The 14217-nt window shown below is 40.7% G+C and overlaps 1 protein-coding gene across 1 annotated transcript in view; it reads right to left on the bottom strand.

Moving 5' to 3' along the window:
* Positions 1–14217, bottom strand: part of LOC110221335 (5-hydroxytryptamine receptor 3C-like) — a 53597-nt gene that overhangs the window by 10324 nt on the left and 29056 nt on the right. The window contains exon 3 of the mRNA XM_078155430.1: positions 164–348. Coding sequence (XP_078011556.1) covers positions 164–348 — 185 coding nt within the window. The remainder of the gene's footprint in view (positions 1–163; positions 349–14217) is intronic.

Below are 14217 nucleotides of genomic sequence, written 5' to 3'. Positions count from 1 at the left end.
CTTGGGAGAAATCAAATTCATGGGAGAAAGGTCATCTTGGGCTAGACCTACACAGGAAAGTGACTTGTCTACCACCACACAGGTAACAGGAGGGCCAGGAAACTGGAACCAGTCCTCTGACCTCAGGGCCAACATGCCCTCCGTATTTGGGGTCAGGGCTTACCACATCCAGAATGGCAGAGAGGGTGAAGGAGATGTTGACCAGGGTGGGAACGCTGTTGTTGATAACTGGACGGAAAGCCTTCCTATCAAATACCGACTGGAAGGCAGCAGGGTCCACACCATAGAGGTCAAACCCCGTGCAATTGATGGTATAGGCATCACTGCTCCCAGTGTGGGGTGGGGAACCTGGAAGACAGAGAATGCCCCTCCTCTGGTTTCCTGCATAAGAGGGCTCCAGGCCCTGGGTTATGGTGACCTTTTCAGAAGGAAGACTGAAAGGACATGTTAAGGGATCCATGCAAACCCTCCCCAATCTCCAGGTGACCACTGATTAACAATGACCTGACTCTCAGTGCTCTCAGGCCAGGGCATATGAGATGGTCTCGTAGGCAAATGGCGGAAGCTGTTGTGGTCAGTAGTTCTCAGACCTCACTTCCTGTAGGGTTCCTGCTGCTATGCAAAACCCACCTGAAGAGTCAGCCCTGGGCCAGTGATGGCCTACCCCCAACCTCCCCAGCCTTGTGGGCCATCCCTAGGATATCTTGTCTTGCCCTAGACCTTCCATCCAGGTCAAGGAGCGATCAGCCTTCATTTCCCCTCACCACCCAGGTCTGTCCCCTTGTGCAGGAATGCAAAGAAGCACCAAGATGAGAATACCTGGGCAGCTAAGGCACCTAGATATTATTATTATCATTATTGTTACAATTCAGGGTGTTATTTGTTATTTAGGATATTACCTGGGCCGTGCACTCAGAGAATCCCATCTCAGAAGGTGAAGGGGCCTCAGAGGCCATTCCATCTCTGTCATAACTGAAGCAGAAACCGCTCCACGTTTTGTTTTTTTTTAGATTGGGCTCGTGTCTTCATAGGGACAGAGAACCCTTTCTACTGGTATAGATCAGTTGCTTGAGGAACGGAAAGATGGAGTGATTTAACCATGGTCACAAAACTAGAAAATGCCTGAAGTGACATTCGAACTTGCATCTTCTTCATTCCAAGGCTAGTGCTCTATCTCCTATTTCATGTGGTGTAATGGATAGAGAACCAGCCTCAGAATTAATGGAGACCTGGGTTCTAGTCCTATGTCTAACATATACTGGATGTATGATCCTGGACAAGTCACTTCATCTCTAAATGCCTTCATTTTCTCCTTTGTAAAAGGAGGAGAGTTTGCCTTATGGCCTCTAAGATCCCTTCCAACTCTAGATCTAGAATAATAATAATGATATCTAGCATTTTTGTAGCACTTTAAGCTTTGCAAAGTGCCTTCCAGATATTATCTCATTTGATAACAACCCTGGGAGGTAGGTGCTGTTATTATCCCCATTTTACACATGGAGAAACTGAGGCAGGCAGGGTTCAAGTGACTTGCCCAAGGTGACACAGCTCTAAGTGTCTGGGACTGGATTTGAACTTAGGCCCTCTTGACTCTAGGGCCAGCACTCTAGGTACTACACTACTTCATCTCTTCTAGCAAACGGTTATCCTGCTTGTATCTAAAGACCCCCTTTCCCTGGGAAGGGTTCACTTCCCTTGAAGTTGCCTACACTGCAGAGGAGCTCTGATTGTTAGGATTTTTTTCCCTGCTGGTAAGTCTAAATTTTCTGCTCTGCCTTCCCTAGTCATTTCCTCCAACTTCTAATCTCTCGGACCAAAGAAAACAAATCTAATCTCTCTTCCATATGACAGCCTTTCAAACACTGGAACCCAGCAAGAATGTCCTCCCTAAGTCTTTGCAGAATTATAGAATGAGACTTGGAAAGGTGGTCATACAGTCCAACACCCTCATTTTACAAATGAGGAAACTGAGTCCCAGAGAAGGGTAATTTACTCAAGGGGTACCTAGGAGGCTCAGTGCGTAGACAGCCAGACCTGGAGTCAGGAAAACCTGAGTTCAAATCCAACCTCAGACACTTACTGTGTGACCCTGGGCAAGTCACTTTACCCAGTTTGCCTCAGTTTGCTCATCTGTAAGATGAGCTGGAGAAGGATAGCAAACCACCCCAGTATCTTTGCCAAGAAAACATGAGAAAATGGACGCGACTGAAAAATGACTTGACAAAAGTCTGCTCAGGATGGGCACAGCTGGGATTTGAACCCAGCTCCTTCAACTCCACACCCAGCAATCTTTCTTCTCCAGGATAGGCCTCTGTTTCCTTAACTGTGCCCTGAATGGCACGATGTCCAGGCCCTTCCCTTATCCTGGTTGCCATCCTCAGACTGCATTCGTCGTGGCCTTGCTCTTTCTAAAGTGATGCAGCCGGAAGTGAGCCCAGCACCCATGGAGCTGGTCCCTGAGCCTCTCTTTATGTAGCCTTGGCTTGCGTTAGCATTTCTGACATTTGTGATGTGCTGTTGACTTGTGTTGTTGCTGCATCCCACTAGACCCCCAGCTCTTCTTCACATGGATTGTTTTCTTGCCACGGCTCCTGTGTTCTACACTGTGAAGTTGGTATTTTGAGTCCAGGAGTAGTATTTGATATTTATCCCAATTAAATGTATTGTTTTCCTGTTAGACTTGCCCTATCCTTCTGACCCATCAAGATTTTGGGGAGCTCTGTTGTGTTATCTAACATAGCTGTCCCTTCTAGTGCCATTTCATCCACAAATTTAATGAGTATGTTATTTCGTCCTTCATGCAGTTATCTGGAAGGATGGTAGTGAAAGCACCAAAGGGTGACCCTTGGCTCATCCCTTCACAGGCCTCATTTTATAGGGTTCCCAGACTCAGTCGTCTTTCCAAGGAACCATGGAAGTTGCCATCACCGACATCTGGGGCCCTCACTGATCAATTACTCTGCGTCCAATTCAATGAAACTCATCAAGCGCCTATTCTGCGCCAGGCACTGTGTTGGGTGCTGGGCTTACGGAGACAAAAATGAAACAATTCCTGCCTTTGAGGAGTTTATATTCTACTATGTAGATGGATCCCGTCAGGTGACCTACAGATCTACCCTCCTCTTGGGCCAGGGGCAGAATCCCTTGAGGGGGGATCTTCTAGTGGTGTCTGTTACCATTTCTCATTTAATATCGTCTTTGACCCTCCTCCTGCCATATCTCACTATCCCTTTGTAATATAAATGGCAAAAGAGATCCCAATGAGTTTAATGGGATTCCAGTCCCATTCAAAACAGAAGTAGGAAGACCTGGTTTGGGGATTCAGCGTCTCCATTTGTTAGCTGTGTGACCTTGGCCATCTTATCTCAGTTTTCTGATATGTAAAATGAAGCTAATGAGACCCACACTACTAGCCACACAAAGTTATTCTGAGTAAAGCACTTGGTAAAGCACAAAGTGCTTGGGGATAGAGATAGAACCAGACTTATAATTTCCTCAGTAAAGGGAGCTTCTCAGGTGAGGAAACTCCCTCCATCAATACAGATCAACACCAGCTCTGCAACTTATGGTCCATGAGAGTTGCCAAAGACATTGAGAGATTGTGGCTTGCCCAGGGTTACAGAGTCAGCTCCAAGGTCTGAGGGCAGCTCTCTGCCTTTCATAAAATGCAAAATAAATATGATAAACAAATTTGTAAATAATAATAATAATAATAATAATAATAATAATAATAATAAATGTATAAACCCATCTATTTGTAGCAGCCCTCTTTGAAGGAGCAAAGAACTGGAAAGAAAGTAGACACTCCTTGATTAGGGAAATAGTTAAACAAACTGTGGCACATGAATGTAAAGAAATGTTATTATGTTGTAAGAAATCACGACTATAACGGATACCACAGAGCCAAGGAAACAAATCTACCCAATGACTACAACAATGTAAATAGAAAGACAAGCCACAACACATCAATTGAAAACCAACGCTACATGATCATAATGACCAACCTTGGCTGCAAAGAAGAGATATGAGAAGGCCCCTCCCTTCCTCCACAGGCTTCTTTGCATAGGTGGGGGACTATGGGCATGGAATGCTGAATATATTGTCATACTTTGGGGGGTATGTTGATTAATATTGCTTATTTCCCCTCCCCCCTTTTTATCCTTTGTTATAAAGGATTGCTCTCTGGGAGAGCAAACAGAGGGATGGGCTGTTGTTCAGTTGTTTTCAGTTGTGTCCAGCTTCTTCAGGACTCCATTTGGGGGTATTCTTGGCAAAGATACTGGAATGGCTTGCCACTCCTTTTCCAGCTCATTTGACAGATGAGGACACTGAGGCAAACAAGGTTAAGTGACTTGCCCAGGGTCACACAACTAGTAAGTGTCAGTTCAGGTATGAACTCAGGAAGATGAGTCTTCCTGACTCTAGGCCTGGCACTCTATCCGCTGTGCCACCTAGCTGCTCCCCTAGAGAGATGGATATATTTGGAAATATAGGTGATGTAGAAACAAAATATATCAATAAAAAATTTAAAAATATATTTCAGTATCACTTAACCCACATCACTTGTCTCCAGAGGTTGGGAGATGACATAATGCAGGTGTATTAGTTTCAATGTCAGTGGGCACCTGGATACTGTGGGTATAGGTGCTTTACGTGGAATGAAAGAATTAGAGAGGTGGGCAGCAGAGATGAAGTGGCTAAACAGAAACAGAGGAAGGCAGTCAGGAAGGGTCAAAGCCCAGCATAATTAAGTGTCTATCTGGGACAGAAGCAAAGTCAAGAGATAGGTATGATGGGGGAGGGGAATCAAATGAAGGGGTTAGGGTGAAGCCAGTTCTGCTCCATCCCCATCCCCTGCTCCTGTCTTACCTTGAAGCAGAACTTGGAGAATCAGGCAGAGGAGAAATCTCTCCCTGTAATGCTGCCTGTCTGCCATCCCTCTCTTCTAAGAGCACTCTGGGGACTTGCCAGGGGGCAGCAGCACAGCAGAAATAAAGGACTAGCAGCCACACCTCAGGTCCTGACTTTGAATACTACTGATGTCAGGTCACACTTGCCTCCTCATTGGCAAGTAAACTTGGTGGCTTGAGATGTCAGCAGAAGAATGCCTCACCCTGGGCCTGCAAGTCAGAGGCCAATAGGAAGCTGGGAAATCAGGGCAGAAAGCAGCTTGGTTGAGGATGGTGTGGTTATTGGATCACGACCAGCTGGTGGACAGTGAATAGAATACTGAGCCTGCAGTCAGGAAGATCTGAGTTCAAATCCATCCCCAACTCTGTTTGCTTTAGTTTCCTCAACCATAAAATGGGGATAATAATAGTGCCTACTTTGAAAGGTTGCTGTGAGGATCAAATGAAATGTTTGTAAAAAGTACTTAGCACAGTGCCTAGAACATAGTAGGTCCTATATACATACTTATTCCTTTCTGCTTCTTCCAAATAATGGCCTCTGTGTATTTGATAGTCATATATAAAGTGTAGCTATAGAGTCAGGGAAGCCTGGAATCTTAGAGTGGGATTTGAGCTCAGAGTCCAGTTAGTTTAACTTCCTACCTGAATAGGAATCTACTTTGCAACACCCTGGCAAGCGATCCACCAACCTCTGCAATCTGGCTCAGGTGTTTCAAACTTTCTATTGATTCGCTGATCTGCTCACAATCTGCCATCATGATCTTTTGTCATCTTCTGCAAATAAGTTTAAGTTCTAAACCCATTTTGCCCTTGGCGAAGAGATCAAGTGTTTCTTGCTGGCTGGTTTGTTTTCTGGGATCTTTTGACCTCCTTATTGTGATGATTGCTTTGTATCAGTTATAGGATATGGTAATAGTTTTGTATGTTTTTTTCTTTGTCCGTTTCCCATTTTTTTTGGTAACAGTAGATGTTTTTGGAGTAGCTCAGGTTAGAGCTGCTGTAATTCCATCCAATGTCTTCTCATGTTTATCCTTTCTTTTGATTTGCTATTGATTCTTAAACTATGCTCTATAAAAATAACTACCATATTGGTATCTGGCATTTCCTGTCTGGTAAATCGATCATACGAGGAAAAGGGTGATGAGGTTCAATATTCATCCTATTCAGTGTCTTCTGACTCTCTTCTAGAAAAAAGTATGAGGCTTCTGAGTTTCACCCTGAGCTTATAAGTCATCAACCCCTTAAGGCCATTTCTTAATTCTCAACCATATTTTCTAATATTCTCTTTCATCATCTTCTCTTTGCACCAAAGACATTGAATATAAATCTGGATGTTGACCTGGTTTAGAAGATAGTTTCAAACTCTTGGTGGACTTTCTCAGCCTTTTTATCCTCTGCAACAAATGTTGGCACAGAAGCTGCATTTGTCTTCCTGGCAATCTATTTACTTATGCTAATAATGCACTCTATAAGACAAGATGGAAGGCCAAGTGTTTTATGAAATAATGATTCTTGTTCCCTTCAGCCTCATAATGAAGCAAACTGCCAACTCCTTCATTTGATTTTCCAAAGAGGACCTTTGAGCCACCCCTCCCTTCGTTTGTGACTTCTTTATGTCTTTTGGATTCAATGATATCATGAATATCAATGTCACTATGGTTCAGTTTCTCCAGTAGGATTCAAATCCATGGTCACTGGATCAGGGCCTCACATTGAGATAATCAATCATTTAGTTACTAATTATAGATGATCTAAAAACTATGTGATTCTTATCACCCTCTGTGGATGATAATATAACAACTTCAGTCAGTCAACTATTAAACATTTATTAAGATCCTACTATGTTCCAGGCACTGGGCTAAGTATAATTTAATATGGGTATTGATCTTTGTAATTTACAAAACATTTCTGCAGATATGATTTCAGGATCTTATCAGTCCTATGAGGTAGGCAAATCAACTATTATTACGACTCCCATATTACAGATGAGCAAACCAAGACTCAGAGAAATTAAATGAATTGCTCGAGGTCATTGCAGTCGACATGTGTCAAAGCTAGTGTCCTAGAGACAGCATGAAATGTGAAAGGAGTCTCAGCTCTGGAGTCAAATCTAGGTTCAAACATTACCTCTGATGCCTACTATTTGTGTAACCTTGAGTAAGCCACATAGTCTCAGTTTCCTCAAATGTAAAATGAGGAGGTTGGACTGCATGACTCATGAGATCCCTCAAACTCTAGATTTAGGAACCTAAGTCACTTAACTTCCTTAGGCCTCAGTTTCCTCCTGTGTAAATTAGGATGTTGGACCGGATGGTCTCTCTAAGTTTCCTTCCAGCTCCAGAGCCATGAATCTACGACCCCAATTGGGCTAATAGTCCAGGTGGATTTCAACACCAAATCGGATGCTCTTCCTCCTAGTCACAGTGTTGGTGGACAGGAGGTCATCAGGATGAGTGGCTGCTTTTATGACTGAAGGTCTTTTATCCTGACCAGGTCAAAGCCACTCAGTCAACTATGTTACTAAATACAGTAGCACCTTCTATGATTAAGGGCAACTATGGCACCTCCAATTTCCCTGGGCGGGGGAATAGTCTTCTTCATTCATGCAAAAGGGTCCTTTCATATTTTTGAAATGAAACTAGAGGGTACTTTTAAAAAATTTTTATTTTCAGTTTCAAATTCTTTCTCTTCCTGTACTCCCTCCCCCACCCACTGAGAAAACAAGAAACATTATATCTATTATATATATGAAGTTGTGCAAAACATATTTCTACCTTAGCCATGTTATTTTAAAAAACCCAGAAAAATAAAGAAAGAGGGGAAAAATATGCTTCAGTCTGTACTCAAAGTCCATTAGATCTCTATCTGGATGTGGATTATACTTTTTATCACGAGTTCTTTGGAATTGTCACGAATCTGTTGTGAATGAAATTTAACAGAGGTAAACTGAGGTAATTTTCCAAGCAAAACATAATTTATTAACAGGGGCATGTGGCCTGATAATAAACAATAGGTCGAATGGCCTTGCCTCTGACTGGAAGACCCTGAATTGAGGGTGCAATACATTTTTATAAGCATAGAATAAAGAACAGAACAGAAATCATCAAATCGGCCAGCATCACGGAGATGAAAGATCATTATTGGTTGCACCAAAGGAAGTGGGCATAGCCCCCACATATCATGAGGACCACCTCTAACTCTAAAGAATGCCTTTGTAAATTTACAGGTCCTAGCTGCCTCCTGAGGTTGCAGATAAGGGCAGAATTGCTAGTGAGTAGGGAATTAGACAAGGCCATCTCAGTTGTTAAGATGGGATGAGATCAGATTGTCCCGGCTTCTCAAGGACATCCCAAAAACCTCAAAGGAAATGCTAAGATAGTGTTTTGTGAGAGCATTTAACTAGCAGCACTTGTGAAAAAGCTTAACTTTTGATGTCTAACTAGAGAGAGAGAGAGAGAGGCTGAACTTTAGCACAAAGAAGAGGCCCAGGCTTATTATATGGCATGCAGAATATGGTGACAGAATAAAATCACAGAGTAAAATCAAACATAAAATACAGGACCAAGAATGAATTCCCTCGGATCATTGTGTTGATCAGAGTTCCTCAGTTTTTCACTCATAGTGAGCTGATTATTATTACAATATTGCTGTTACTGTGTACATTGTTCTCTGAGTTCTGCTCATTTCACTTTGCATCAATTCTTAGAAGTCTTCCCCAGTTTTTCTGAAACCATCTCCTTAATAATTTCTTATAGCACAACAGTATTCCATCACAATCATATGCCATCACTTGTTTGTCTGTTCTCCAATTGATAAACATCCCCTTAATTTCCAATTCTTTGCCACCACAAAAAGAGCTGCTACAAATTTTTTTGTGCATATGAATCCTTTTCCTTTTCCTTTTATCTCTTTAGGGTATAGACCTAGTAGAGGGATTGCTGAGTCAAAGGGTATGCACAATTTTATAGACCCTTGGGAATAGCTCCAAATTATTTTCCAAATATTCTCCAGAATGGTTGGACTAGTTCACAGTTCCACCAACAGTGCATTAGTGTACCTGTTTTCCCACATCTCCTCCAGCATTTGTCATTTTCCTTATCTGTCATCTTAGTCAATTTGGTGGATGTGAAGTGGTACCTCAGACTTGTTTTAATTTGTATTTTCCTAATTATTAGTGATTTAGAGCATTCTTTACATATTTTACATATTGATAAGTTTGATTTCTTCTTCTGAAAACTGCCTGTTCATATCTTTTGACCATTTATCAACTGGGGAATGGCTCTTATTTTTATGAATTTGGTTCGGTTCCCTATATATTTGAGAAATGAGAACTTTATCTGAGAAACTTACTGTAAACCCCTTCTCCCCGCCCTATTTCTTGCTTTCATTCTAATTTTGGCTGCACTGCTTTTTTGTTTGCAAAACCTTTTAAATTTAATAAAGTCAAAATTATCCATTTTGCCTCCCATGATCCTCTTTATCCATTGTTTGGTCATGAACTCTTCTCCATCCAAGGATCTGACAGGTAAATTTTTTCCATGCTCTTAATTTGCTTATGGTATCCTTTGTGTCTAAATCGTGTATCCATTTTAAGTTTATCTTGGTATGCATTGCAAGATATTGGTCTATGTCTATTTTCTGCCAGGCTGCTTTCCAGTTTTCCTAGCAACTTTTTTTTTTCAAATAGTAAGTTCTTGCTCCTATGGCTGGGATCTTTGGGTTCATTGAACACTCAGTTACTGTGCTTATTCCTTTCTGTGTATTGTATACCTAATCTATTCCATTCATCAACCACTATTTCTTATTCAGTGCTAAATTTGTTTTGATGATTACCTTCCTTCACATTTTTTTCATTGATTCCCTTGATAGTCTTGACCTTTTGTTCCTCCAGATGAATTTTGTTATTATTTTCTAGCTCTATAAAGTAATTCTTTGGTAATTTAATTGGCATGGCACTGAATAAGTAAATTAACTTAGATAGTATTGTCATTTTTATTATATTGACTCAACCCACCCATGAGCAATTACTTTTCTGCAATTATTTAGATCTGTTTTTATTTATGTGAAAAGTGTTTTTGTAATTATGTTCATATAGTTTCAGTGTGTGTCTTGGCATGTAGACTCCCAAATATTTTACCTTGTCTGTAGCAATTTTAAATGGAATTTCCCTTTCTTTCTTTTCCTGCTGAGTTTTGTTGGCAGTGTATGGAAATGCTGATGATTTGGGCAGTTTTATTTTATATTCTATAATTTTGCTGAAGTTGTCAATTGTTTTGACTAGTTTTTTAATTGACTCTAAGGTTCTCTAAGTATATCATCATAGGGTCCTCTTTCATCTGCAAAAAGTTATGATTTTGTTTCTTCATTGCCTATGCTTATTCCTTCAGTTTCTTTTTCTTGTGTTATTGCTATAGCTAGCATTTCTAGTACAATATTGAATAATAATTGTGATAATAGGCATTCTTGCTTTACCCTTGATCTTATTGGGAAGGCTTCTAGCTTATTTCCATTATATATAATACTTGCTGACAGTTTTAGATAGATACTATTTATCATTTTAAGGAAAGTTCCACTTACTCCTATGCTTTCTGTTGCTTTAATAGGAATGAGTGTTGTATTTTGTCAAAAGCTTTTTCTGCATTTATTGATACAATCATATGATTTTTGGTGTTTTTGTTATTGATATAGTCAATTACGCTGGTAGTTTTCCTAATACTGAACCAGCCCTGTATTCCTAATATAAATCCAACCTGGTCATGGTATGTGATCTCTGTAATAGATTTCTATAATCTCCTTGCTAGTAGTTTATTTAAAATATTTGCATCAATATTCATTAGGGAAATTGGTCTATAGTTTTCTTTTTCTGCTTTTGTTTCCTCTAGGGTCCTTCCATTTTAAAGAGGAAAATGATGTCTTTCAGTAGTTACGTGGCTGGACTGATAGGAATGTAATTCTCTCCCATAGCAGAGCATCTGAATTTATCAAAAAGACCTGGTTTTCTTTGGTTTAGTGTCTTTACTATCCATGATGCAGTCATCTTCTGTGATGAGAATGGACACTTGGGGCATGAGTGCTCCATCTCCTTGGAGTCCTCTAGCAAAAGAGACGGTACCACTATTAGGCAGCTACATGACATGTGAATGGGTAGTCAGAAAGACTGGAGTTCAAATCCTATTTTGAACCTAACAAATATTAGTAAATATGAACATTTCCATATGCCAAGCAGAAAAAGAGTATAAAACTGTGACCTTCTATTACAGACAGCTTTAAAAACTATGTTAAATTTAACTTGATAGTAGCAAAACTGTTCTACATGTCTGTGCCCCAATCTGAACATCCTTCTGCTCTCTTCTGTGGATTTTTAAATGTCTCATTGATGTTCCTTTCTGTTGTTATTGTTATTTTTATATCGCTCTCCTTACCTACTGTCTTCTCTCTCACAATTCTCTATTCAACAGATAAAAACCTACACCCATAATGAAGAAGTTTAGTCTGGCTAAATGGCTGACACGTTGGTCTCCAGAAATGTATGACTCACTCTGCATTTCTAGCCTGTCACTTCTCTCCCCAGATACAGAAACATGTTTCCTTATCAGTCCTCTGGAGCCCTGGCTGGCCATGTGTTGATCAGAGTTTCGGTATTTCACAGTTGTTTTCCTTGGCAATATTGTTGTTACTGTATAAACTGTCCACTTGGTTCTGCTCACTTCATTCTGCCGCTGAAGTCGCCATTATACCCCTATGGGTGGTATCCACTGATACCAGTCTCCCCAGTATATGAGGATCTGCCCATTTTATCCATAACATTCCTACGCCATAATTTGCTTAGCCATTTGCATTTGATGAGTACCCACTCGGTTTCCAGTTCTTTGCTATAGCAACAACAAAAGTGCTGCTAGTACATCCTTCTTTTCTTTGATCTGCTTGGTATATAAACATATTAGGAGAACTGCTCAGTCAAAGGTAAGCCTAGCTGAATGGTTCGGGGGAGTGGAGGTATACTTCCAAACTGCCCTCCGTGTTGGCTGGACCAGTTTCTAGCGCCATCAAGAGTACATGAGTGTGCCTGTCTTCCCGCAGCCTCTCCAGCAATTGTCATTTCCCTTTTATGAACATCTTTGCCACTCTGAGGGGTGTGAAGTGGAACCTCAGAGTTCTCTTAATTTGCATTTTTCTCGTCATTACAGATTTAGAGCAGTTTTTTGGTATGCTTGTTGATGGCTTGCATTCCTGCTTTTGAAAACTCCCGTTCATACCCTTTGATCATTGATCCATTGGGGAATGGCTCTTGCCTATCCAACGTTTTGGCCCAGCACATAGCGTGGAGGAACTAAGTAGACCACTCTCCAGTTCCTAACCTGCAAGATTTTTTGTTTGTTTGTTTGTTTCTATCATTAGCCTTGTTCTTGCATGTGACCTTGGTTCAATGTAGGAGCATTTGGATGTCAGCTGGTGAAACGTGGTGTCGGATCAGAATCTTAGCCAGGGGCTAGTTATTATGAGTGAAGCTAATCTAGTAAAAGAGACATGATGTGGCAGCCAAGAAATTGAATTCTGTCTCAGTCTGAATTGAGAAAGGAATAACGTAGAAGGTGAGGAAGCTAAAGAAGTAAGACTTCAAGCCTCACTTTACTCCACCCTTATCAGACCACATCCGGAGTATTGTGTTTGATTCACAGGAAATGAACCAAAGTTAGTGCTGAAGTAACCTTAGAGCTCTAGAGTTCAGCTCCCTTCATTTCACTGACGAAGAAGCCGAGACTCAGAAACATGAACTAACTTGGACAAAAGCAAACAAGGAGTGACTGTGAGAGCCAGAATTTGAATTAAAGTCTTATGACCCCAGACAGCTAGGTGGTGCAGTGGACAGAGCCCAAGGCCTGGAGGCAAAAAGACTTGAGTTCAAATGTGATCTGACACCTACTAGTTGTGTGACCCTGGAGAAGTCATTTAAGCCTGCTTGGCTTAATTTCCTTATCTGTAAAATGAGCTGGAGAAGGAAATGGCAAGCCACTCCAGTGTCTTTGCCAAGAAAACCCCAAATGTGGTCACAGAGAGTCGCACACAGCTAAAATAACTCAACAGCAACTTCTGACTCCAATTCTGGGAACAGGGATTCCTTGGTCCCATATATACTAATGTCCCATTATTGTCATCATCATCATCGTCATCATTAATACCAAAATGTTTATAGCAGCTGCTTTTGTAATAGCAGAGTCATAGGTAACCCCAAGCATTTATATAATAGCACTCTAACACAATATCACTCTATTTATATAATATCATTGTATTATATATACATATACATTGTATATATCACCATATTGTCTATGTGATAGATAATATTACTGTATTTATACAATATCACTGTATTATATACGTGTATACATCGTACATACCACTATATTGTCTATATTATATATATCACTGTATTTATACAACATTGCCATATTATATACATGCATGCAGTGTATATATCACCATATTATCTATATGATATATAGTATCACTGTATTTATACAATATCACCATGTTATATACACGTATAGATTGTATACACCATTATATTATCTATATTATGTACAAAATTACTGTATTTATACAATATCACCATATGAAATACATCTATATATTGTACATACCACTGTATTGTATATATGATATATAATGTGACTATTTATACAATACTACCACATTATATACATGTATACAGTATCTATATCAGTGTATTGTGTATATGATACATAAGCTCACTGTATTTATACAATCGCACCTCTCAGAACTTAGCTAGGATGGTCTCCAGACAATAGACACAAAGCCCATTTTCAGGCCTTTTCTGCTCAGCAGGCCCTTCCAGAATTCCTAGACTCTTACTCTAGATCTGGAAAGGAGCTCAGAGACCCTCTTTTCTCACCCTTTCCTTTTACAGATGAGGAAATAGACGTTCCTAGAAGTTCAATAACTTGCCCACAATTCCCCAGATGGTAAGTAACGGAGTCAGGATTTGAACCCAAACACCAATTCTAATTCCAGTCTATTTGCCACTCCCCCACTGCCACTGTATGCTCTGCTATCATAATCTTCAGGGCCCAGGGTCCCCTCCTAGCCACTGCAAAGCTCCAGAGAAGGACTTCTGTGGAGGGGCAGTGCTCACTGGCTCTCCACATTTGATGGAACTTAAGAAAGCACACATTCTGCCCAAACCCTACAGTGGTGGTTCGGATCTTCCCTTCTGTTTTTAACTTGGGGTAATGTACATAGCAGGGGGTCAGGTGCACTCCCCAGCCCCAATCCTATTTCCCAGTTG

Source organism: Phascolarctos cinereus, unplaced genomic scaffold (assembly GCF_003287225.1).
Source record: "Phascolarctos cinereus isolate Bilbo 61053 unplaced genomic scaffold, phaCin_HiC Scaffold_5;HRSCAF=322, whole genome shotgun sequence".
In the NCBI taxonomy this organism is placed as follows: domain Eukaryota; kingdom Metazoa; phylum Chordata; class Mammalia; order Diprotodontia; family Phascolarctidae; genus Phascolarctos; species Phascolarctos cinereus.
Note: the sequence above shows the minus strand (reverse complement) of the source record. Positions and strands in the feature narration are given on the sequence as shown.